This window comes from Populus alba, chromosome 15 (assembly GCF_005239225.2).
Source record: "Populus alba chromosome 15, ASM523922v2, whole genome shotgun sequence".
Taxonomy (NCBI): Eukaryota; Viridiplantae; Streptophyta; class Magnoliopsida; order Malpighiales; family Salicaceae; genus Populus; species Populus alba.
In genome coordinates, this window is record NC_133298.1 from 3,150,646 (window position 1) to 3,175,299 (window position 24,654).

A 24,654-nucleotide genomic window follows, 5' to 3' on the forward strand; every position below is an offset into this window, starting at 1 on the left:
TGTTTTTCTGCTTATTGGGAAGGAATAGGCTGAAAAAACAAGAAGGGGATGCCAAGGATGGAAGATAGTTATGGTGGAGTGGGGGTGGAACCGGGGTGTTGTTACCCTGTTCAGACTTTTAAAAGGAAAGACACACTTTATGAAAACAAACATGACGAAAGATATAGACACGACTTAGACTTCTAAATCAAGACACCGATAACCAAAGGATGTAGACGAGCTATAGCGCTAAAAAACACCAAGGAGAAGCAACCGAATATCTAAATTTTATGAGCAATGGTACAGACGTAAAAAATGGAAAACAAAGACACCCAAATGTACGTAGGTTAAGTTTATAATCAAGAGTGCGATGAAACGACACTGCAAAGAGGAGAGTTTATTTTGAAGAACATGAGTAGGCATTGCGATTAATAAGATATTCCCGATTGATTCCAGTAGCATCGTGTCTCAAAAACGCAATGAGGCATTACACTGGCCTAACCCTTTTAGGCCAGTTTCGACAATATTGTTATGACTATATCAAGCGTGTCAATTTTGTTCATGAGTAGATGACAAATTAATCGCATGATTGGAATCCAATGGTTTGAAAAATTATTTATTTCTTGATATCACCACCCCAATCAGTTGCTTGAACATATTCTTAATTTTAAAGCAGAAAACTGATCGCTCAACAAGTGTTTGAAAACGTTGAAACAGTGGAAAATAGCATCAATTTCACAACAAGAGGATAATGAGCAGATATATTTATTGTGTGCGCATCAAATAAAGATAACAAAATAATCAAAAAACGGCATCAGAAGGATAAACATTGGAGCAGGGCGCACAACATCAATAAAAAATAATTTAAGGTGGGGTAGAAGTTTGTGACCCGTCGGTCGTGTGGAAGGACAAATGGGAATGACTTGCCTAAAAAAGACATGCTTGAATCTCCGAGTAAAACAAGCATCGTCCTAGAACGTACAACATAAATTTGATTACTTGGCAACTAACCACAATTCTTAGAATGGCGAGTTGGATGACCCTAAACGCACGATGCCAGGTCGGGCAATCGCGGAAAAATGCACAGGAGAACCAAAAGCTCTCGCAGGAACTGAGTAGCCGACGAACTCGAAGAGAACATAAAGCGAGGAGGGCCGGAAGAAGCCCAACTTCTTGGTGACGACGCATCTTCACATAAACCAACATAATTCACTCGAAATTCAACACTAAAACATGCATATCCACGACAGACATTTATGAAACAGATAACAAACGGGTGTTGGTAATAATGGACAGGCACGACGAAGAACATTAGTTAAATGTAAACAAGGCGGTTTTGGGGAATAAGGAGTAGTATGTCCAACATGGGATAATGTCAGAGGGCCTTAACCATCACCATACACTGCAAAATCGATTACAAGATAACGGAGCAAACATCAGTTAGAGTACAAGGTCAAACGTCACATGTTGATGTCGCGCGAGGTGTCGGGGAAACCAGTCGTGTGCATAGAGCAGATGCCATTCGCGAGAGAGCCAGGTGAGGCCAGAGGGATTGTTATGTGCTGCTGCGCAAACTGAGAGCATTGAAGAGCCTGAATGGGCGCAAGATTGGAACACTAATTGGCAAGCGTACATGTCCAGCCGTAGACACTTGCCCTCGATTCGACTGTGAAAAATCATGCAACAGATGTGCGCCTGTTCTACGCACCTGATTCTGCCTCGCCATTCTGCAGTAGAGTGGCCTCTGGTATTTTGGGCCTGAAATCGGTTGTTGTTTGGGACGTCAATTACCCCTACAACGTCCCTGTTTCGGCACTGTGATTAGCTCCATCGGCATGATGAGCAGAAGATCTGAGGTGACTGGCAGCCAATTGGTGGCTCTGCGGCAGAGCCAGAAGACACGACAGCAGAGGCGAAGAGGATGAACCGACAGCCATGGAGTGAAAGGAATTCTTCGTGCAGAAACTCATGGGTAACGGAGATGCTATGAAGATCAGCATAACTGATAGCGGGTTCGGCTCGCGTTTAGAGGTAGTTACAAGTCTTTGACTCACCACGAAAGGCCATGAAACACATAGAGATTCGAAATCTCAAGAGACATTGCGGCGAAGCACAGCAGCAATTTCGTCAAAATAACGAATCTTATGCTTGCTGCCATATACATACTAATGATCATCAACTTACCGAAGGTCTTAAAAGGAGCCATGTAGTTGCATGATTCGGGAATTAGATGGAGAGGCAAGTGCCTTCTCAAGCGTGCGCCAAACAGAATGTGAAGTAGAACAATCTACTACAAGATGCAACACATCCACGGAGAGAGAGGAGAGTAGAGCACTCAAAATAAGTTGATCTTGTTGCTTCCAATGAAGAAAAGAAGGGCTGATGGCAGAGAAAGAACTAGCCGAAGCATCAATAATATGAGATGGAGGACACGGCAAGGAGCCGTCAACAAAGTGAAAAACACCTTGACCAACGGAGGGTATGGCTTCATCTGCATTCTCCAATAGCAGATAGTTTGTGTTCGTAAAGTTTCTTTTCAACGACAAACAATTTGGTGGGCCTGTTCTGATAGAGGAACCATTCGTTGATCCGTGTGTGTTTCCATGAGAGGCAAAGGACAGGAAGCAGAATCATGAGAAGAAGAAACATCACGACCACATGCTCTCTACATGTGGAAGTTGATGCTCGGCCAGCAGCAGAAGGATGGATGGCTGGTGATGTTGTAGCATCGGTGGAAGGAGAGATGGCAATGGTGGCAGCAGCGAGGAGAGTCCATAGGGGGAACAGAAAAAAAAATTAGGGCCGGCTGCAAAAGGAGAAAAGAGTTTTAATGGTCGAAGGCTCTGATACACAAGTTGAGAATAATTAGGAGGTTTAACCTAATCTCAGTGTAGGCAACCCTTTCTATATGTATGAGTAGGGCAAATATAACAATAGTAAAGGTGAAGATTAACCATATAAGAATAATGACTACCATATTTTCTATATAGTTACATTCTATAATAATCACCAAATATCTTTCATAGATTTACTGGACATCTACCTCCAGAGTCGTGTCACAAGAAGTGATGAAGATAAATTCAACATAAGCTAAAAAGCTGTATTTTTTAGAAATAAAATATACCAAATGGTAAATTTTAAGGTTTGTCCTAATTTCAAATTTGACACCTCTGCTTATTAGAACCGCAAACTTTTGGTCCTACATATATCTCCATACGAATCCCCTAAATCCTTTTTTTTTCTTCAGAAAAATGATGGCATAGAAATTGGATGCAGCAAGTGGACATATTATCAAATATCTTACATTGCTATAATATATTTTGCTAGGGTACCACTTGAGCTGTAAGCTCAGGCGTAGCATGGACTTGTAATTAGGGTTACCTGGATTATGACATCAAGTACTGAAAATAGTGGGGCCTACTGTGGTGGCCATGGATCCTGATTCACCTAATAAAAATTTCTATCTGCATGTGTATCATAAATGGCACAAGTCGAGGAGTGCTGATTCTGCAGGCTGAGAACCCTATTCAACAACATCTTCCTCTCGCAAGGGCAATTAATTTATACTGATTAGGTGGCACCCGCGACGAGGAACATAAGAACAAAGAATTATGACATTTACAGGGTGCAAAACTTGTCTGATTGACGAGGAGCTGATAATTTATCAACACTCCTGACCCTGCCATTTTCACCGTTTTCTACTTATACATTAAAGGCCCGGATCTTGAGACAGCAAACCGTGGTAGCGGACTACGACCTGTGCTCCCAGAAGCTGAGCCTTCGACAAGTTTAACTTTTCTGCTTGAACTATAATCCAAAGGCCCAGAGCGGCGAACATTTCGATGTTTAATTATCCGTGCTGCCGAAGGCTTCCTCTATCCCATATCGTACAAATGGTTCTGGCTATGGGATGATGACCCCTTCAAATAACCTGAATCATTAACACCATGCTGTGGTGTTGAGTCTCCACGAGGCTGCTTCACTGCAGGAGATGTGTGAGATAGTGATACAGCAGGTGAATGGCGGGATGAGACACTTGGTAGTGCCAGAGGCATGGATGGAGAATTTGAGTAGTACTGGCTATAAATTGAACGGAGAATTGCGTAACGAACATAGGCTTCGAGGGAGTTTCTTGGAAGATACGGTGAGATCTCACAAAGTTGGTCCAAGAAAATCAGCTTTGCTACAAGATTAGATCTGCACAGAAAGGGGAGATGAGATTGAGATGCATGAAATGAATGAGAAAGGAAAACAAAGGTCATAAAGATAATAAATAGACTATTCAGATCAACATTCCTTTCTCAGTAATTTGAACTGAAAGAATTATTGATGGAAGCCACCCTAGAGAGATTCTAACTCAGAGTTTTTAAGGAATGATGCTTGTGGTTTAAAATAATTACCATATGATTTTATTGCAAAAGAAATCGATGAAAATATGGAACTTGTGTGCATATCTGTGTATTTTATGTGAGCGGGCATGACAGGCATTGCATTGTTTACCTATTGGCTTCACTCCAAGAATCGAGCACAATACCAGTTGCAAACTTGACAAAAAGCTGCATTGCAGACTTTATGCTTGCTTCAGCAAACAAACGCAGGTTATGATATTTTCAGGATCCAAAGCCTCATCAAGATGGCCATTAGAGGGAGACTGTTGTCTCTGCTGATGTTCACGTTCCAATCTCACTAACTCACTACCAACAATCACAGCACTCATGCACCTGCAAAGAATATTCAATGGGAGACGGCCAGTCGCCCAATCAAAAATAATTTGGATAGAAATGCCAGGTATGGGCCACTGACTTCAGATCACTAGCTCGTATGCAATACATGTTCGAAGAAGCATTGAACTTCTTGTGTTCAGGAGTATATCCAGACCCATCAATTCAACAATATGGCGGGACAAGAAAAACCAACCTTGCCAGACAATGGATATTGTTGTTGAAGCCCCCTGTATCAACATTGAAGCCAGTTGTATTCCATATATTTGATGTCATGAAGGTGGCAAATAAATAAGGCAACAATGTCCAAGAACCATCATTTGCACCCCCAACATCCTCTAGAATTGATCTGATCCATTCTGAATCATGATCTCCAACTATATTAAGACTGTTTGCCACCCCTCATATTCTTCTGATTTCCTTCTTTTCAGATATTTCTTCAGGTATATGCTTAACCACCCCAGAAAGTAGTGAATATATCAACGGTGCACCCTCATCAAGCACGACCCCAGCTGCCTCAGCAAGAAGCTGACCAAAAGCAAGTGCATGTCCTCCCTCAATGCAAAATCCAATTACTGTGTCCAAGTCCACAATCTGCCTGGAACATGCCTCTCTTTCTATTCTGTCACCAGAATGCATGCTGCCAGCAACTGCCTCTAACACTTCATGGTTTGACCGTAATGATGTGTCAATGCAATTCAAGAGTGCTGCTGTGTGCTCTTTCATCATTCTGTCTAGCCTGTCAACGCCATAGCCACCAAATACACGAACAAAGGCCTGCAATTCTCTGAGATCAGTGACCGACTCTGCAAAATATCCACCAACAGGCCTCGTGCTTTTAAAGCATTTGTGGATTGGTGTAAAAAGGATTCCAGCACCTGATACATCCTTGACAATGTTTTCTATGTATCAGTTGCAGACAACTTCAGTGGCTGACCCAGTAAGCTGCTCTGCTGGTTTTTCAAACAAGTAAAGAGAAGACACAGGTCCTGAGAAGGCCTGAATGTTTTCAAATTCCTTGTTCACAGTTTCCCAGATCGATTCAGCAAAAACATTCAGTTCCTGTATGTCACCCAGACCCAATCTTACCCCATCATTCAACATATTCTAAACCTCTTCATCTCTCTCCATAGTATATGCATCCTGCGGCTGTTTCTGCTTAGTAAATCTGGAATTCCCCTGTTTAATACCCGATTCCATTGATTCTGAAGAGCTATCTTCCTGGTGCTCCACTGTTTCTTGAATGCTGCCGGTTTGGGATTGAAGTTTAACTTTTCTTCTACTCCTTCCAAGTACCATGTGGTGAGCAGGATTTGTCTGATCAATTGATGCCCCTGTTATGTCAAAATTTGTGCTTCACAATTCTTTTCCAATGCATTACACGCTGCACTGATGCTGTTACCAATGGAAGGGCTGTCTGCTGACGTGAGAAGACCATATTTGATTTCTGGGAACAGCAACTCCACTGGGTAGATCCAAATCCCTTGCTGCACAATTTTTTTCCCCATACATTAGACTCTGAACTGATGCTATTGTCAATGGCGAAATTGTCTGATATAGCATGTGAAGGTCATCTTTGATTTCTGGGAACATAAATTCAATTTGTAGATCCAGTAGATGATGTTGTGAGGTCTGGTAGTCGTTACACATCATCTCACATTCACCCTCATGTTTTAAATTTATTGTAAAATAATTATTCAATTTAAAAATTTAAACTCTAACATCAATTTAAACAACCATTCAACCTAAAAATATCCCTTGAACTACATGTAAAAGCATAAACAAATAAAACAAAAAATTATCTCTCGAATTAAATCAATGAGAATACCAAGATACTTCAAATTGTCAAAACATTATGATATTTATTAAAAGTTAAATTATGTATTATTTTCACCCTTATTAATTTTAAGCAAATATTTTTTATAAAAAATTAAGTGATAAAATAGTTTGTTTTTCAAAAATAAATAATAATTAAGAATTTAAATTCAATAATACCGAGAAAATAAATGCAGTATTTATTTTTTATTTTAGTTTTATAATATACAATTTTAAATTCAATTTTAATCAATAAAAAATTTTAAGCACCGGTTATGAAAAACTATTAAAATTTATAAAATTTGAGTTAGGTATTTTTAATGAGTGTAAGAGATATTACTATTTTTGTTTGAAAATAATTAATAAAGAAAATAAAATAAATATAGTAATAATAGATATCACAATATTTAAATTAAAACATGATACATATAATTAAATTATTAAATAATTTATTATATATGAATAATAGATAATTAAATTTTGTTTTGCCACCTGCTTGCGAGAAGAATCTGATTAGCAGGGAGAAGTTTCTTAGGTAATGATGCTATGGTTGTGGTTGTTTTTTCAGTCAAACAAGAGTGCATATATATATATAGTTACGTGATATGTTGTCTAAAATTTCCTTTTGAATAGTTACAGAGAAGAAGGAATGTTCAATTGCTTGTAGCTAGACAACTATAGTTTGCCGTTCTTGAAGTGAAGTTTCTTTTGAAAAAAAAAAAAAAACCTTGTCTTTGGGCTTCAACCTATCAATGGTGACATTCGCTATGAAATCTCAAATTTGGAAATTTTGTCAATTATTTAAGAAAATAGAAAGCAGTGGCCACTTCTTTTAGGACAAGTTTGTTTTAATTGTGGAAATAAAGGGAGTGGTTTTTATTATATCATCAAGATTTTTAGTTGTATTACTGATTTGGCAATATTGAAAGAAGCTTATTATCATTACCAATTAAAAAATAAAATCAAGAGCTTATTATAATTCATTATCGTTTATTGGAAAACAAAAAAAGGAGAAAATATGTTGATTTCTTCCATTGTTGCTAAAGAAAACTAAAAATATGTGAAATATTTCACCTGGCGAATTTACGCTCGAAATGGGAAAACTCTGTTTCTTGTTTCTGCATATAATATACACAATAAATAGACGAAATGTAAGACAGATAATAACACCTCTTGAAAGGTGTGGGACTCTATTACCAGCTGAGCTACTGGATCCTTGACAGGAAAGTATATGTAAATATTCAACCCTTAACATTCCTGTGAACCAGTTCATCTTCCAATTCTATCGTGGAGAATAGCTTTGGCAATGGTGGCGAACGAGTTGTAAGCTCTGTAGAAACTTGTCGCATTGTTGGCCGATAATGGGGATCGGTCTGCAAGCAAGCAAACGCTAGTTTTGCAACGTGTGCCACACCGTCCGCAAGCTCGTTTTCAGGAGGTGGCAGGCGCTGGTCTAAAACATCCTTCAAGAGTGTATTGTGACCGCTTGGTGATGATGAGGAGGTGGAAGCAGAAAACATCAGAGATGACATGAAATCGCCAGGATGCTTTCCCATCATTACTTCCAATGTTAATACTCCAAAGCTATAAACATCACATTTTTCATCTACTTTCATTGTGTATGCCAACTCTGCAAAAGAGGCTGGTCATGCTATATTTTGCCAAACTAATTTACTGCAGCTATTTTGTTTTCAAGTGATTTTGTAAACTAACCTACTATAGAAGGTGATATTGAAACTTAACTTCATACCTGGAGCTGTGTACCCAAAGGTGCCAGCAAATGATGTCCAATTGGATGAGTCAGGCATTAAGAGCCTGGCTGTGCCGAAGTCAGAGACATGAGCCTCATATTCTGAATCCAAAAGAACATTGTTGCTGGAAATGTCTCTATGAATAATCGGAGGGGAGCAGTCATGGTGCATGTAGGATAAAGCATTGGCTACGCCTTTGATAAGATTCATCCTTTTATCCCAATCCATCTTTCCTGCTTGTTCCTCGTCGTTCAGTACCTTTCTTAAACTTCCCCTTTCCACAAATTCATATACCAAAAATGAGTGTTTGGCATGCGAGCAGAAACCATACAGCTTCACAATATTTCGATGCCGTATACCCATTAAGACATCAATCTCGCTTCTAAAAGCTTTCAAGCTGCTCATCTCAACTTCTGGTGTTTGGTGAAACTTCTTCACGGCAAGGACTTGTTCTGATGGAAGTACAGCTTTGTAAACAACTCCATACCCTCCTGTACCAATGCAATATTCGGAGTTGAATTCCTCAGTAGCCTCAATGATGTCCTCGTAGCGCAGCTCCCCACCACTGCACCATCTCGCGGGAACATCTCTTTGAGGTGTTTCCATTAACCTTTTCTTTCTTCCGCTTTGGAAAAAGATAATAAAACCAACAATCAGGCCCAACAAACTACCCAGCAGAGAAAATACAGTAAAAAAGACAACTTTGGGGCCCTTGTTGTGCACAGTTTTGTTTTTCATGAGAGCAGAACAAGCCTCCAAACCAGTAGCATTGCCACACAGGTTGGTGTTGTTGCGAATTGCTTCAAATGGTGCCTCGCGAAAGGCTTTGATGTCAGGAATGGGGCCCTCTAGCTTGTTATAGGATACATCCACTTTAGTGAGGCCTTGCAGTCTACTAAAACTGGTTGGAATTAGACCAGACAGCATATTATGGGAGAGGTTTAATACCTCTAGCTGCTGCATCTGTCCAAGCTCCGGTGCTATACGTCCCATGAGGGAATTCCAACTGAGATCAAGCCTTTGAAGAGACTGTAAAGACCCCATCTCAGCAGGAATAATCCCTGCGAAGCTATTCTTGCTCATATTCAAGAATATCAATTTTGAGCACTTGCCAAGCTGTTTAAGAATTGTTGCGCTAAAATTGTTCGCTGCCAGGCCAAGCCTGGCGAGATCAGATAGCGATGCTACATCGAAAGGAATATCACCTGATAGTTTGTTATCGTTGAGTTCAAGTTCAATAAACTTTAAATTTCCCAATTCTTTTGGAATTCTCCCAACTAGTTGATTTGACGACAGGTCAAGAGCTTGTAGATGTGTTGCCTTTCCAAGAGCTGCTGGTATTTCTCCAGAAATCTTGTTTCCAGAAATCTTGAAGGTTGTCAGATTGTTAAACTGCTCCCATTTCAATGAAAGTTCACCATGCAATTCATTATCACTCAAATCCATGTAGGACACATGAGGATGTGTGCCAAAAGCTTCAGAAATGTTTCCACTAAGTTGGTTTCTCTCAAGTCTGAGTCTCAACAAGCTGCTGCAATTTCTCAAGCTTTTTGGGATAGGTCCCGTGAAATAATTGTCCAACGCAACAAAATGTGAAAGTAATCCACCAAGACACACATCTCGTGGTAGATTTCCAGACAATCTATTAGAATATATATGTAACCAATACAAATGTGTAAGGTTGTTCATTTCTGAAGGAATAGGACCAGAAAGGCTGTTTTTCGCAAGGTGAAGTTCAGATAAGCTTCTTAAATTGCCTAGAGATGCTGGTATTGTACCAGTTAGATTATTAGATGACAAATCTAAAGTGGTTAGGTTTCCTAAGTTTCCTAAAGATGCTGGTATTGCACCAGTTAGATAATTAGATGACAAAAGTAAACTGGTGAGAGATCTCATGTTTCCTATGGAAGCAGGGATTGGACCTTCAAAATTATTTCTGGACAAGTGAAGGGTAGATAGATGTTCAAGCATTCCTACTTCCCTAGGTATGAAACCAGAGAGTTCGTTGCCGTGAAGGTAAAGATACGACAAGTTGCTTAAGTTTCCTATGGACGTAGGAAGAGCACCACTAAGGTTGTTATCTGACAAATCAAGCAAATAAAGAGATACCAATTTTCCAACTTCTGGTGGTATGTTGCCAGAAGTGCTATTTGAAGACAAATCAAGTTTGATAAGGTTACCTATATGTGAAGGAATGGACCCATAGAGCGAGTTGTTGCGAAGGATAAGCACAGTCAAGTCAGGAAAGGAAGAGAATCTGAGACTATTAAGCGTACCTCTCAAACTAGAATCGGGCAGACTTATGTTGGTAACACTACCAGACTTGTCGCAACTGATTCCGAACCAGTTGCAAGGGCTGTCTCCAGCCCAAGAAGACAGGAGAGACTGGCTTTGGTTGTCAAGACTGACTTTCCATTCTAGAAGAGCTTCCGCTTCCTTCCTTCCATTTGCTACTTCAGCAGCTCCAGTACTAGCCGAGTAAGCAAAAGAAGCAAAGAAGGAAGCATAAGCAAGTAAGGAAAAAAACAAGGAAGGTATGGATAAGAGCAAGATATGGGAAGCCATGGCCTTAGTGGTTTAATTTCTTAAAAAGGATGTATAAAATGATTAGCCCTGCATACGTGTATATATATATATATATATATGCAGGAATTCATTTGTCTTCGTCATGATCGAAGATTTCTTAAGAAGATAGAGAGCTGCGTCTTAATTGGACGTCTTCCATTCTTTCTTTTTTTTCTTTTTTTTTTCATTCTTGATTGGATGTCTTCGGGCTTCAGCTATGGACCTACGGTGATGTTTCCCATGAAATTTCGAGGGTGGAACAGCATTCACGTGGTTAATGCTTTTGTTATATCAATCAAATGAATCAAAACTTATGCTTTCAAGTGTGTTATGCTTTTGTTTATATATATATATATATATATATATATAGAAACAATAATGGAATGACATTTACATATATTCAAGTCAATCACAAGTCATCCCACTCGAAGACTTCAGGATAGGGCCATTAATTTAAAACAATGCAATTAGGGGGCAATGCAAAAGTGCAAAACCATGGCTAATACTTTATTCGGTATTATTAAAGGTTTCTATTTTTTTATAGTATAATAACCTTTTAATAAAAACAAAACTTTCATAAATAAAATTTAAACATTTTATGTGTCTCCACATAGTTTATGATATTGTTTTTATTTTTGAAGGTTCTGACTAATAACAAATATAGTTATTTTTCATTTAAAGATTTATTTATTTTATTTATTATTATTAGGCTTTTCTCGTTTTCATGTCTCAAAAAAATAAAAAAGTTTTCTTCTCATGAGATGGTCAAAAAGAAGCTTTACTTGTTTTCAATTAAGTTCCCTGACAATGATCTTCCAATAATACATGGGAGCCACAAGGCGGAAACATCAAAGGATTCAGCTATCTTTAGACTTAAGCTTGGTCACTTCAGTTGACTTGTTGACTCAATAATAGAGTTTTATTAGATGAGTTGGTTTTGATTAGTTTGAGTTATGTTTAAATTCAATTAGGTGATATAATTTGGTGTTATATTTAACTTTTGTATTAAAACAATCAAATTATATTATGAAATTAATTAATTTAAGTGTTTAAATTTTGATTTTTTTTTATTGAGGATTGAGATTGAAAAATATTCAAGTGATCAAGATGCATTGACATGTGGAAAAAATAAATCCCATAAATAAATTTAAAAAAAAAGTCAATTTTTTTTTTATAAAAAATAGCTACCAAGAATAATAAAAAAAAAAATACAAAGTAAAATAATAACCCCAAAGTCCAAAAACTTTGATTTTTTTTATATTGATTCCTCTATTTTTTGGACAAATTGACTTACTTGCTTCATCATTTATAAAAAAAGCTGAGTCATTTTAAATTTTGATAGGTCATTTAACATTAATTATTCCAAAAGTCAAGCATGTCAAATTTACAACTTTTATTATATATATATTTAGCAACTCAAACAAACAAATTTGCCTATTAATAAGTTAACAGTTTACATAAAAAACTGTTAAGAATAAATATGTATTTTTATTTTATGAAAACAAAATCCACAAATAATTTGTAATGTTGAAAAAATTATAATAATTATAGTCAAAATCAAACCCTTGATTATCAGATTGTATAAGTTTTACAAGATATAAATTTGAAACAATGAAAATACTAAGATACAAATTACTAAAATGCATAATTTTATATTTTTTTTAAATTCATAAAATCGATTTGAGTTTATTAATTTTATCAAGTTTAAATGAATTTGATGGATTTTACTAATTTTAAAATTTTAATTTAATTTTACATATTAAATATATATTAATTATATAATTTTACAAGTCACACCATAATTTTTTAACCACCATTAATTATGTTGGCGGAAGAAAAGGCAAAGAAACAGCTCTTAACGAAAAAAGGAAATCAAGTACGTCATAAATGATACTAGGCAGATGAAGTGAAGATAAGGTTCTGTTGGCAAAAGAAAAAGGCAAAGCAAAGCAAAGCAGAACAATCCATCAAACTTACAGCTCAGAGAGTGAATTGTGACTATTAGTCTGGCTGCTATTCTACAGTCATGGGTGAAACAATCAGGCAGAAAATAGACTGCTCTGGCGATCTTTTCTTCTTCTTTTTATTTTATTATTATTTCTTTCTTATGAGGTGACTGTCATATTTCTTTCTTAGTTAGGAACCTAACCCCACAAATTGAGGTGTCTGTCAAATAACATTCATATGCTCAAAATAAATAAATAAATAAATAAAAGAAATATGAGAGATGTCAATGTATTGGCCAATGACGTGCTGCTGAACATCATATGATAATTATTCTGCAAAATTAATAAGTTTCATATTCAGCTTTGCATAAGGATCAGTGAGTAAAGATGCAATACTTCTCATCGATTTTCCTTTGGGTGTATATTCATTTCCATCTTGTGTAGGAGATCTGTAACTGATAAATTGGTGTGGAGGTATTTTCAATACTCAACTTGTCAAGTGACTAGTTGAAGATTTTACTTGAGGTTTTTCTGTTAGTATATCTGCTATATAAACAGTCTCCAAATATTACTGAAGGGAGTGAATCATCACATCTTTCAATTCTGCCATGGAAAATGGCTTTGACAATGGAAGCCATTGAATTATGAAGCCATTATGTTAAATATTATTCGTCACCAATATATCTTAATAGATTTACTTGACATCTACCTCCAGAGTCGTGTCACAAGAAGTGATGAAGATAAATTCAACATAGCTAAAAAAAGCTGTATTTTTTAGAAATAAAATATACCAAATGGTAAATTTAAGGTTTGCCCTAATTTCAAATTTGACACCTCTGCTTATTAGAACCACAAACTTTTGGTCCCTACCATATCTCATACGAATCTAATCCTTTTTTTTTCTTCAGAAAATGATGGCATAGAAATTGATGCAGCAAGTGACAATTATCAAATATCTTACCATTGCTATATATTTTGCTAGGGTGCCACTTGAGCTGTAAGCTCAGGCGTAGCATGGACTTGTAATTAGGGTTACCTGGATTATGACATCAAGTACTGAAAATAGTGGGGCTACTGTGGTGGCCATGGATCTGATTCACCTAATAAAATTCTATCTGCATGTGTATCTTAAATGGCACAAGTCGAGGAGTGCTGCTTCTACAGCCTGAGCAACCAAATTCACAACATCTTGCTCTCGCAAAGGGCATTAATCTATATGATTAGGTGCAGCGCAAGGAGGAACATAAGAACAAAGAATTATGACATTTACTGAATGCAAAACTTGTCTGCTAGGTTTACAATCATGTATGCTAAATTATATTTCACTGATGATTGATGAGGAGCTCATAATTTATCAACACTCATGATCCTGCCATTTTCACCGTTTTCTACTTGTACATTAAAGGCCCGGATCTTGAGACTGCAAACCGTGGTAGTGGGCTACGACCTGTGCTCCCAGAAGCTGAGCCTTCGACAAGTTTAACTTTTCTGCTTGAACTATAATCCAAAGGCCCAGAGCGGCGAACATTTCGATGTTTATTATCCGTGCTGCGAAGGCTTCCTCTATCCATATCGTACAAATGGTTCTGGCTATGGGATGATGACCCCTTCAAATAACCTGAATCATTAACACCATGCTGTGGTGTTGAGTCTCCACGAGGCTGCTTCACTGCAGGTGATGTGTGAGATAGTGATACAGCTGGTGAATAGCGGGATGAGACACTTAGTAGTGCCAGAGGCATGGATGGAGAATTTGAGTAGTACTGGCTATAAATTGAACGGAGAATTGCGTAAGGAACATAGGCTTCGAGGGAGTTTCTTGGAAGATACGATGAGATCTCACAAAGTTGGTCCAAGAAAATCAGCTTTGCTACAAGATTAGATCTGCACAGAAAGGGGAGATGAGATTGAGATGCATGAAATGATGAGAAAGGAAACAAAGGTCATAAAGATAACCAAATAAACTATTCAGATCAACATTCCTTTCTCAGTATTTGAGCTGAAAGAATTATTGATGGAGCCACCCTAGAGATTTAACTCGAGTTTTTAAGGAATGATGCTTGTGGTTTAAAATAATTACCATGAGATTTTATGCAAACAAAAATCGATGAAAATATGGAACTTGTGTGCATGTCTGTGTATTTATGTGAGGGGCATGACAGGCATTGCATGTTTACCTATTGGCTTCACTCCAAGAATCTAGCACAATACCAGTTGCAAATTTGACAAAAAGCTGCATTGCAGACTTTATCCTTGCTTCAGCAGACAAACGGCTATGTATTTCAGGATCCAAAGCCTCATCAAGATGGCCATTAGAGGGAGACTGTTGTCTCTGCTGATGTTCGCGTTCCAATCTCACCAACTCACTACCAGCAATCACAGCACTCATGCACCTGCAAAGAATATTCAATTGTAAGGAAAAAATTAATATTAATAATGGATAATAGAAACAATTTCATTTACTAGTAGTACAAAAATGGCAAATGCATGACCCTACTAAATTAACTGTGAATAAAGTTGCCCGGGGGTGAGACAGAGAAGGCAAGAAGAGTTAAATACTTCCTCGTAAGACCTCATAACAGAATATACCATGATTAGTAGCAAATGCAGTAGACCTTGGTTCAGTTCAGAATTTAAATATGATAGCTAAATGGGAGATGGCCAGTCACCCAATCAAAAATAATTTGGAAAGAAATGCCAGTTATGGGCCACTGACTTCAGATCAATAGCTCGTATGCAATACATGTTCGAAGAAGCATTGAACTTCTTGTGTTCAGGAGTATATCCAGACCCATCAATTCAACAATATGGCGGGACAAGAAAAACCAACCTTGCCAGACAATGGATATTGTTGTTGAAGCCCCCTGTATCAACATTGAAGCCAGTACTATTCCATATATTTGATGTCATGAAGGTGGCAAATAAATAAGGCAACAATGTCCAAGAACCATCATTTGCACCCCCAACATCCTCTAGAATTGATCTGATCCATTCTGAATCATGATCTCCAACTATATTAAGACTGTTTGCCACCCCTCTTATTCTTCTGATTTCCTTCTTTTCAGATATTTCTTCAGGTATATGCTTAACCACCCCAGAAAGTAGTGAATATATCAAGGGTGCACCCTCATCAAGCACGACCCCAGCTGCCTCAGCAAGAAGCTGATCAAAAGCAAGTGCATGTCCTCCCTCAATGCAAAATCCAATTACTGTGTCCAAGTCCACAATCTGCCTGGAACATGCCTCTCTTTCTATTCTGTCACCAGAATGCATGCTGCCAGCAACTGCCTCTAACACTTCATGGTTTGACTGTAATGATGTGTCAATGCAATTCAAGAGTGCTGCTGTATGCTCTTTCATCATTCTGTCTAGCCTGTCAACGCCATAGCCACCAAATACACGAACGAAGGCCTGCAATTCTCTGAGATCAGTGACCGACTCTGCAAAATATCCACCAACAGGCCTCGTGCTTTTAAAGCATTTGTGGATTGGTGTAAAAAGGATTCCAGCACCTGATACATCCTTGACAATGTTTTCTATGTACCAGTTGCAGACAACTTCAGTGGCTGACCCAGTAAGCTGCTCTGCTGGTTTTTCAAACAAGTGAAGAGAAGACACAGGTCCTGAGAAAGCCTCAATTAGTAGAACTTCTTGAATACCGTGAGTAAGGTCCATGCTGATATGTTGCTCTGCTAGATAAACAATTTTCAAGTGCCTGTGAATCAAGGACTCTAGGACAGAAGGCCGTTGAAGATCATTGTCAGCTTTTAATACTGCATGCAATCTCCTCCTGAAGTTGCCAAGTATGCCCTCTCTCATGTACTGCACAGAAGACTACAATGTCATACCAGAACCCCAACATTTTGATATTGTTTGAGTTGACACACTGACCATGCTATTGCACAGCATATGGATTAAAAAAGTAAATCACACCCCTTCTTGTTCAGCGAAAAAAGCACTACATTTCTTGATATTTTTATATGGCTTGATGCATCCCTTCCTAATTAAGTAAGATTTTTTGACACATAATAATTAAATAAAAATGAAAAAAAATAACAAAATAATTAAAATTAACTAAAATTACTGAAAAGACATATTTTTAGGATTTACTAATTTTGAAACAAGTATAAAAATGGGGGTAAGAAATTGAGTTACAACAAGATCATTATTATTTATCAGATTTATCTATATCCATTAAGGATATCCTATTAGACTTTGGATTCTTTATAGTATAAATACTCTTTTGTATAAACTTTTTGAGGTTAGACTATTTTAATAAAGAAATCAGTGTTCTTGCTATCTTTAAGAAGAGACTATAGGGGATGTTTAAGAGTGTGGTAGCGATTGTTTTTCAAAGTACTTTTTACTTGGAAATGCATCAAAATAACTTTTTTAAAAAAAAATTATTTTTGACATCAGCATATCAAAAAGATCAAAAAACATAATAAATAAATAAATTTTAAGCAAAAATAAATTTCAGATTTTGCCCAATCTCCGTTTGGAATGCAATACCAAACAGGGCTACAAGGAGTTAAGAAGACAAATAGAAAACTCATAGTACTTCAGTCAGCTATAAGACACCTATTTCAGAGTCTGCTATCATATACCCAACCAAAGAAGTTAAACACAAATTCAGCATGCCTCACCTCCCTCAGAACAAAGACATGGTTTAGAACACATATAGGTTCCATATCATTCAGAACTGAAAACAAGTTGGTCAACCTTTGCATCGCAGCTTCCAACCTGCCATCAACACAAACTCAAGAATCAAGACATGTTGTATCATTGCAGATTATCATGAAAAGCAGCACAAGTTAAATTCCATACATTTTTATAGCACTATTATTTTCAGGGTAGCTCTCATGGCCAGGCAAAGGAAAGCCAACTGATCCCCCTCCCTTGGTAGATTTTGATGTAGGAATTGAAACTCTGGATGTGTCATTCAAATAAAAAGCAGCCTGCTCTGGAAGAAGCTGAAATTTCCAAAACATTAGCTTTCTAATATAGCTACTCAAACATTTCCTTATCTGCTACAGTATATCACAGTTCAAAATAAAAACCTGAGCCTCTAAGGCACCAAATCCTCCTTCAGAATCAAGAATATTGATTAATCCCTCCAATCCTCCAATGATAGATTCAATGAGAGACTCAACATAGAGGACTGCATCTCGCCCAATTTTCGTTACCTATTTACAGAAAAGTACAAAGTAAATTTCATGACATTTCCATTACATGATATGCAAGATGGAAAGCACATTGGGGGTAGGGGGTTAAGCAGTTGTTGGAGTCATCCTCTTTGCAAACTGTTCAACCATGCCCTTAACGAGATGGATCAACGCAATGTGCAGCAGATTATATAAAATAAAATCCAAGTCTTCCCATTTCAATGTCTCTTAGCAAAAAATCATCAATTATAGCCCCTCTCCCCAACTGAAATAGCAAGTTGATGGATCACCTCTTCTGGAACAATTGGAGAAGCACACTCTGGAAAGCTACTAGCAACACCAAGCCATGCACAGCAATGCTGAGGACGTCCTTCTGGTCCAAACATGGTGTTCCGAAAGACCTACCATGGAAAAAGATGCATGGTTAGTTATAACAAGGAGCCCGTAAGGAAAAGAGTAACCCCGAGCAAAATAATTGTGGAAACGAAAAGCAACAGAGCATGCTGCCTAGAAAGTCCAACAATACCCAATTCAGTATTTTGAGGAGCCCAGCCTTCATGACTTGAAATTATAAACTAAATAAGCCAGGAACTCACTACAGTAAGGTGCTGATGGTAGAAATACAGCTTTTTTAGAGTTCCATGCTTTGATAATTGCGACTCTAATTCATCAACGCATCTGCAATTGAAAGAGATTCCTGTATGATGTTCTGTAGATTTCAACAGCATTCAATTTGAATTTGGATTTTCCATGTGAACAAGGTAACCTCCTGAATACAGTACAGCAGATAATGAAATTGAGATGCTGTTTGGAGAAAAGAGGGAACCTATGCCCATAGGCTTCATAAGAACCTCAGAATCATGATTGTGCCATACTATTTTCACATTGTTTCCTGAGAAAAGAGGGAACCTATGCCCATAGGCTTCATTTTTTACTCAGATCTTGAAACAGTCATCTAACATTAACTATTGGTCTAGCACATGGTTCGAAGTCTCAAAGGAAAACCAGACAACATTAAGTGGTATAATGTGCCTAACTCCCATACCATGGTAGAGCATTTGCCATTTAGCTCAAAGTTTAAGCTACTCGTGACAAGGCCACTTCATAAAGCCACACCAAACACAAACACAATCAAAGTGGATTTTCTATGCTACCACAACAAACTTCACTCTCGCAAACTGGTGCCTCTGTGAGTCATGGAGTACTCTGCCAGGCAAAACGTTGTGGTATGAATTTCTAGTAAGACTAATTGCTGTTTAATTTAAGTTTTTTGAAACATTGCTCATCGGCACATCAGTAATTTCCCATATTACATTAAATTTTTTCCAAGTAATTTTAATAACATAAATAAGCTTTTCATCTTGACTTTCTGGGCAGTGGTTTGATTCTGAGTGAGATCAATTCACCAACAAATAATTCAGTCAGTTTTTAACTTTTATACAGATATAATGTTGATAATTATAGTTTATATGGTGTTAGATAATTGTATCACTCAAATCATAGTGTCAATCTCAAACTAGAGGGGTTAGACTTCGTGGATCGGCTTCGTGAAGTCAGTCCAGTAATGGGCTAACTTTTCAGCAACCTAGCAGTAGCACTAGCACTAGTTATAATGCGAACAAGTGTCGGGGAATACCTGGACCAATTGTATGCAGCATTTCCTTCTGACAGTAAGCCTTCCTTTCCAGTAGAGACAGTAGCTTTCTCCAAGTGTCTTATGTTTATAGATGACCTAGCCGATGTGACAATCATCAATATTGACAACCAATCCTTGCGAAACTCCTGCTTAGAAAAGACATACCATGATTTTGTTATTGGTGCTCTTATGAAGAAGCCAATTCTGGAAAAAAAAAAATGAAAACAATGGTAGAAAAAATGGCAACAACAAAAAAAATTGTTCAAGGAATTAACAGAACCCATGATAAGAAGGAAACATACTTAAAAGCCAAGCATAAATGCAAGAGTAATGATTTGTAAAATGAATATGTAACGAATAGAAACATAAAATAAACAACCATAAAGTTTACTAAATTACCACTACTGCCATTGTGTCCATTCTTTATAAATTTGTTAAAAGTTTTTCCTTAAACATAGCATTACTCTGAATACAATACCGCTGACTTCACCATGGTTTCTTTCGAGTCAAAGTTAAGAGGACCAACAGAGATTATCATTTGTTGGTTTCCTTCAAACAATACGCCCGGATTACCTTCTTTCAACTGTCCCAATCATATATGTCTTTTAAATACAAATGAGAAATCCTTGTGTGATGGAGGTGTCTAATTCTTGACATTATAGCGATAAGCACTTGAAAAATCACAAGTGCATAAAATCTTATCATACCCAGTGATACTTCAAAGCAGTGTCAATTCAAATTCAGAAAACTTCACCATAACAAATTGAACTTGATTTACACAGATTTCTTACAGATAAATCACACATGATGGCGGAAATATTTTCACCCTTCAGTTTTGATATGCTTTCCAAATGCTGAACAATCTGTTGGAAAAGCCCTTTTAAACTAGCATCAAGATCAAGAGCCACCATTCCTGGAGTTCCCAGCAAAAACCGGATTCTACCAGCACATGAAGACAGGTATGATAATGCATAGCCTCGGATAGCTGCATTAAATATGAGAGTGCTTAAGACTTGTTTGTCCATACTTGAGGCCTGTGGAGTAAGATAACTGCATGCCATATAACTAGTTGCTCCACACTGAGGTATACAGGCATTTCAGGTAACATGAATGATCACAATGCCTCATGGTTGAATAAGAACCTGTTTTCATAAATTTGACCCTTGCCTAGCACTACAATAACTGTTCAGCATTTCATGGTTTCTCACATTGGAACTACAAACTGAGTGACTTCTCTGCTAATTTATATAATAGCCACCAAAAAACAATCTGTATAATAAATGCAGATGGATTAACAAAAATAAGAAAACATAAGACAACAACACCAGGATCTAAAGTCATGATAGGACCTCTGATTGAAAAAACCTAACCTTTCAGTTTTAAAAGGTTAAAAGGTCCATCTGCTATTTTAAATAATTATCAAACTTCACACTCATTCAATTTTAAACATTTTTTTCGCATACTAGCTTTGGAAAACATTTTTAATTTACATCAAACCCTAACCTGCAATATACTTGCGCACAAGACAGCATAGATGATCCATTCCATCTAGTAAAAAGCCAATAGTTGGATCATTTGGATCCTGCCACCAAAAATAACACCAAATTAAGTTAAAAACCAGAGTCACCTTTTTACAGAATTATAATGACAACATCGGATTTAAGCAAAGATGGAAGAACTTGACGTACTATGTCTACCGGTATTGCTCGAGCAGCTTTAGATTTTGATGATGCAATTCCTACATGTTGGAAATACCAGATAACCTCAGACTGTGCCAATGCCAGGGAAGAGAATACCATCTGTAAGAAACACCATAACATTAGAGAATGATTGTTCCAAGAATAATTTTCCGGTAAATAAGCATACTTGGTACCATGGCAAGTAAAATAGATTCAAAGAGAAGTCAAATTGCTCCCCCACCCCTACCCCATTTCATTGTTTTCTTTTCCCATCAGCCCAGAAATCAAATTTCAATTAACATCAATTAGCTATTTAAAATACTGCATACATATTTGAGACTGAACAAAAGGATTCCTAACATAGCCAGAGTTGGTCAACCATATGCTTAAATTTAGAGCTTTGTTATAGAAGCAGAATGATGGGATGACAAAAGGAGAGGTACCATCACTTCAAATTTACCTGAATGTTTGGAGCCAATAAACTTGGCTGATCAGTAAAAAAACAGTACCATTCTTCCTATTTCTTGTTTTAATAATATTCTCCTCTCATGGTGAATGGCATCACAAGATAGAAGAGATTGCTCGTGCACTTCGCTGCAACATTCACAACATATCCAAATCACATTAGATGCTGAAACATTGGGTATACTGATTTTTGTTTTTGTTTTTATTAGAATAATAGAACCACAAGAAATTAAAGGTAACTATCAAATATTAGTGGAATATTAGAAGAAATTTTAAACAAAAGACCGTGCACTTTTTGTCATTGTCCATGCACCAAACAAAATCCCAGCATCTGAACATGTGGTGTCATTAACATAAATGACAAGATTTCCAAGTACAAAGTTGATCATTTCTTCACCACATTGTCAGGATTCTTCAACATTTCTATTTTGCTAGAATCACAGCTCAATCATTTTTATAACCAGGCCAATAATGGCTGTTACACACTACTTGCTTTCTGATGATAGAACTGTGGCTGAAACATTTTCCATCCTTTCTGTATATCTACAAACTTTGGTAGCTACTTCAGAATGTGACAACTTGACATCCCTAGATTAATCCTTGACAATTTCACCAGTAAAGTACATAAAATATTGAGCATATTGATTATTTTTAAGGTTAATGTAGTAATTACAGGAACCAGGTGAAGGAAAGAATTAGACTAAAAGTCTAAAGAAAAAACCAGAGGCAGTGATGGTTTCATTCCTTCTATCAATACCAAGAATCAAAACTAAGTTTACCTTATCATTTTTTCAACGTGCTTTGCCACACTGTACTCGAGATCTGCTTCTTTTTGCTTAGTACGCCCAGACTTGGCCATCTTCTTCGATTCTAATATCCGAGGCAAAACATATAGCTGATAATCCTCATGCAAAAGTGCATACTGCATGTTCAAGATTTCAACAAAAAATCAGCCATTGTAAACAGAGAGCATGGTCTGGACAATTGACAGTGCTACTAACCTCATCCCGGAATACAGCAAGTATCAAATTTTCCTTCAGTACGACCTGAGAAACCATTTTGAAAATTTTAAAAAACAGGAAATCATAGTGAAAAAGAAGTATCAGTGAACAAATGTATGAAGCATCCAGATAATTCTTGCTAAACCCTCACAGTAGTTAAAGAGAGAGACAATTTTTGTTTTTGAATGTGCCAGAGAAAAGATACCAGAAATAGAGAGAAGCATTTGGTCCAAAAAAAACACTGCTCGTGTTATCAGCTAAGTAAATAAATATTACCAGAAATCTGATAAGGAAATGATAAAGGTGCAGTGAAATCAGCAAACTGAATCAAAGAGAATTTAAAACAATACAACTTTCCACCAGTTGCTCCAAACCCCATGAGGTAAGCTTTGCCACATAAACCAAGCCAGAAATGCACCCTATATTAATATTTACCAACTATGTAGAATGAATTCAGTATTGACTCTTTTCTCCAACAATCCTCAATAGATGAGAGCTAGATTTCACAAGTTTTGAAAGCGCAAGGATTCGGTTAATCCATAATTGACTTTCATATGCTTTGATACAAAGTCATCAGAAACTGTTCTACTTCTAAACCAGGTTCTCATGTCATAAATGAGGGAGAAAGCCACTATCCACACAAAAAGTGGAATTTTAAGAGAAAGATTGATCTCACGAGATGGTAATATTGATACACATATGAGTTATAATATGTGGTCAACTGCACTTGAGAAATATGGGCTTGGAAGAAGTTGGGCTGGTTTCATACATGCTAATCAGAAACCAACAATGCTACCAATGACATATAATTCAGCCTGGCTTTTTCATGACAGTAAAATCCAACATTAATATGTTCTTCGGAACTGTAGAATTTCATGAGCAGCATTTTGTAAGATGTAGTTTAACTCATTTAATTGAAAGTGTCATTCACACGGTATGTTTTCAATTGAGTATCTAATTTCAACAAGAAGCTTCTTCCTTGCAGCGCGTATCTGATTTTTTAATGAAAACCCTATTGAATAACATGAATGAATGATGTGAGGCATACCAGAGCGATATCAATGCTAGTGACACGAAGCAGCTCATCTGGACAAACAAGATATCCAAGTAGAACCCATTCCCTGTAAGAAGTAACATTTGCTAGATCTTGGGCTCTCTGAAATGTGAAAATGACGCAACAACGAAGTTTAGCAGTAAGCCAGTAACTATATGTCTTTCAGAACTTAAAAGTCAATTTAACCCAAATATCAAGATCTTTCAAAACAGCATGTACCACAGGGTGAGCAGAATTCGTCAGTATATCTGGATAACGAGGGTGATATGGACTTAGGAATCCCTCATTTCTAAGCTTCCTTGTATCTGTAGATAGGAAAATAACAGGGCCCACAGCCTCTAAAACCTGGAGATAAATAGTGAAACTTAAGTTTGACATTATTTAAGCAATCCAACTAAAAACAAATATAAGTATGATTTTGGAATTTGTTAATATTCAAACTCCTTTGTGATATATGTAAAAAGGACTACTTGCTGTAGCTTCATTTAAATGATCATTTTACAACAGCATAACCGTTATAAACACACTTCCAAGTGAGCACCACACTAACCAAATTCTGAGGAAAGAAAAAAACTCTACTCATTTTTCATAAGATACCATCCAACAAAACTTTCCTTTCCTTCGGATGGGAGCTTGACAAATATGACCATTAAAGATGTCTTCAATTCTATTATTCAATTTCCTCTTTTTTTTATTCAAAGACAGAATTTGTGGAAGTATTATTGATAGGAGAAGAAAAAGAACACGGAGGAGAAGATCCCCTCGCCATGCTAATACTAGAAAGCTACATGATACATTTTTCAAGTTTACGGTCCAACCCCCTGCTATTACAGAAGATTCATCACTCTATGAAGATTTAGAGAGAAAAATGAGCGAT

General features: G+C 37.0%; 2 protein-coding genes and 1 pseudogene across 2 annotated transcripts; all 3 read right to left on the reverse strand.

The window, feature by feature from the left end:
- Window positions 1–3,566: 3,566 nt before the first annotated feature.
- On the reverse strand, window positions 3,567–6,163 carry LOC118037768 (protein NAP1-like; annotated as a pseudogene).
- A 1,359-nt stretch (window positions 6,164–7,522) lies between these two features.
- On the reverse strand, window positions 7,523–10,860 carry LOC118037760 (uncharacterized). Its single transcript, XM_035043858.2, has 2 exons — window positions 8,266–10,860; window positions 7,523–8,145 (listed from the first exon to the last, which is right to left on the reverse strand). The coding sequence occupies exons 1-2, from the start codon at window positions 10,829–10,831 to the stop codon at window positions 7,757–7,759; spliced, it is 2,955 nt and encodes a 984-aa protein (XP_034899749.1). The 5' UTR covers window positions 10,832–10,860; the 3' UTR covers window positions 7,523–7,756.
- Window positions 10,861–14,021: 3,161 nt separating this feature from the next.
- On the reverse strand, window positions 14,022–24,170 carry LOC118037759 (protein NAP1-like). The gene is given in 18 exon segments (XM_073404916.1): window positions 14,022–14,661; window positions 14,955–15,170; window positions 15,608–16,599; window positions 17,424–17,520; window positions 17,605–17,750; window positions 17,838–17,963; window positions 18,233–18,343; window positions 18,539–18,620; window positions 19,579–19,724; window positions 20,370–20,563; window positions 21,082–21,160; window positions 21,267–21,377; window positions 21,718–21,759; window positions 21,761–21,851; window positions 22,502–22,644; window positions 22,724–22,768; window positions 23,772–23,879; window positions 23,997–24,170. Coding segments are annotated over 18 exon segments (3,384 nt in total). The 5' UTR covers window positions 24,156–24,170; the 3' UTR covers window positions 14,022–14,165.
- Between the last annotated feature and the right edge of the window lie 484 nt (window positions 24,171–24,654).

Bases quoted from the DNA above. Each gene is read 5' to 3' on its own strand.
- LOC118037760 (XM_035043858.2), bottom strand. From the start codon at position 10,831: ATGGCTTCCCATATCTTGCTCTTATCCATACCTTCCTTGTTTTTTTCC. The intron at 8,146-8,265 runs GTATGAAGTTAA...CCTCTTTTGCAG, and splicing joins CTTTGGGTACACAGCTCCAG to AGTTGGCATACACAATGAAA.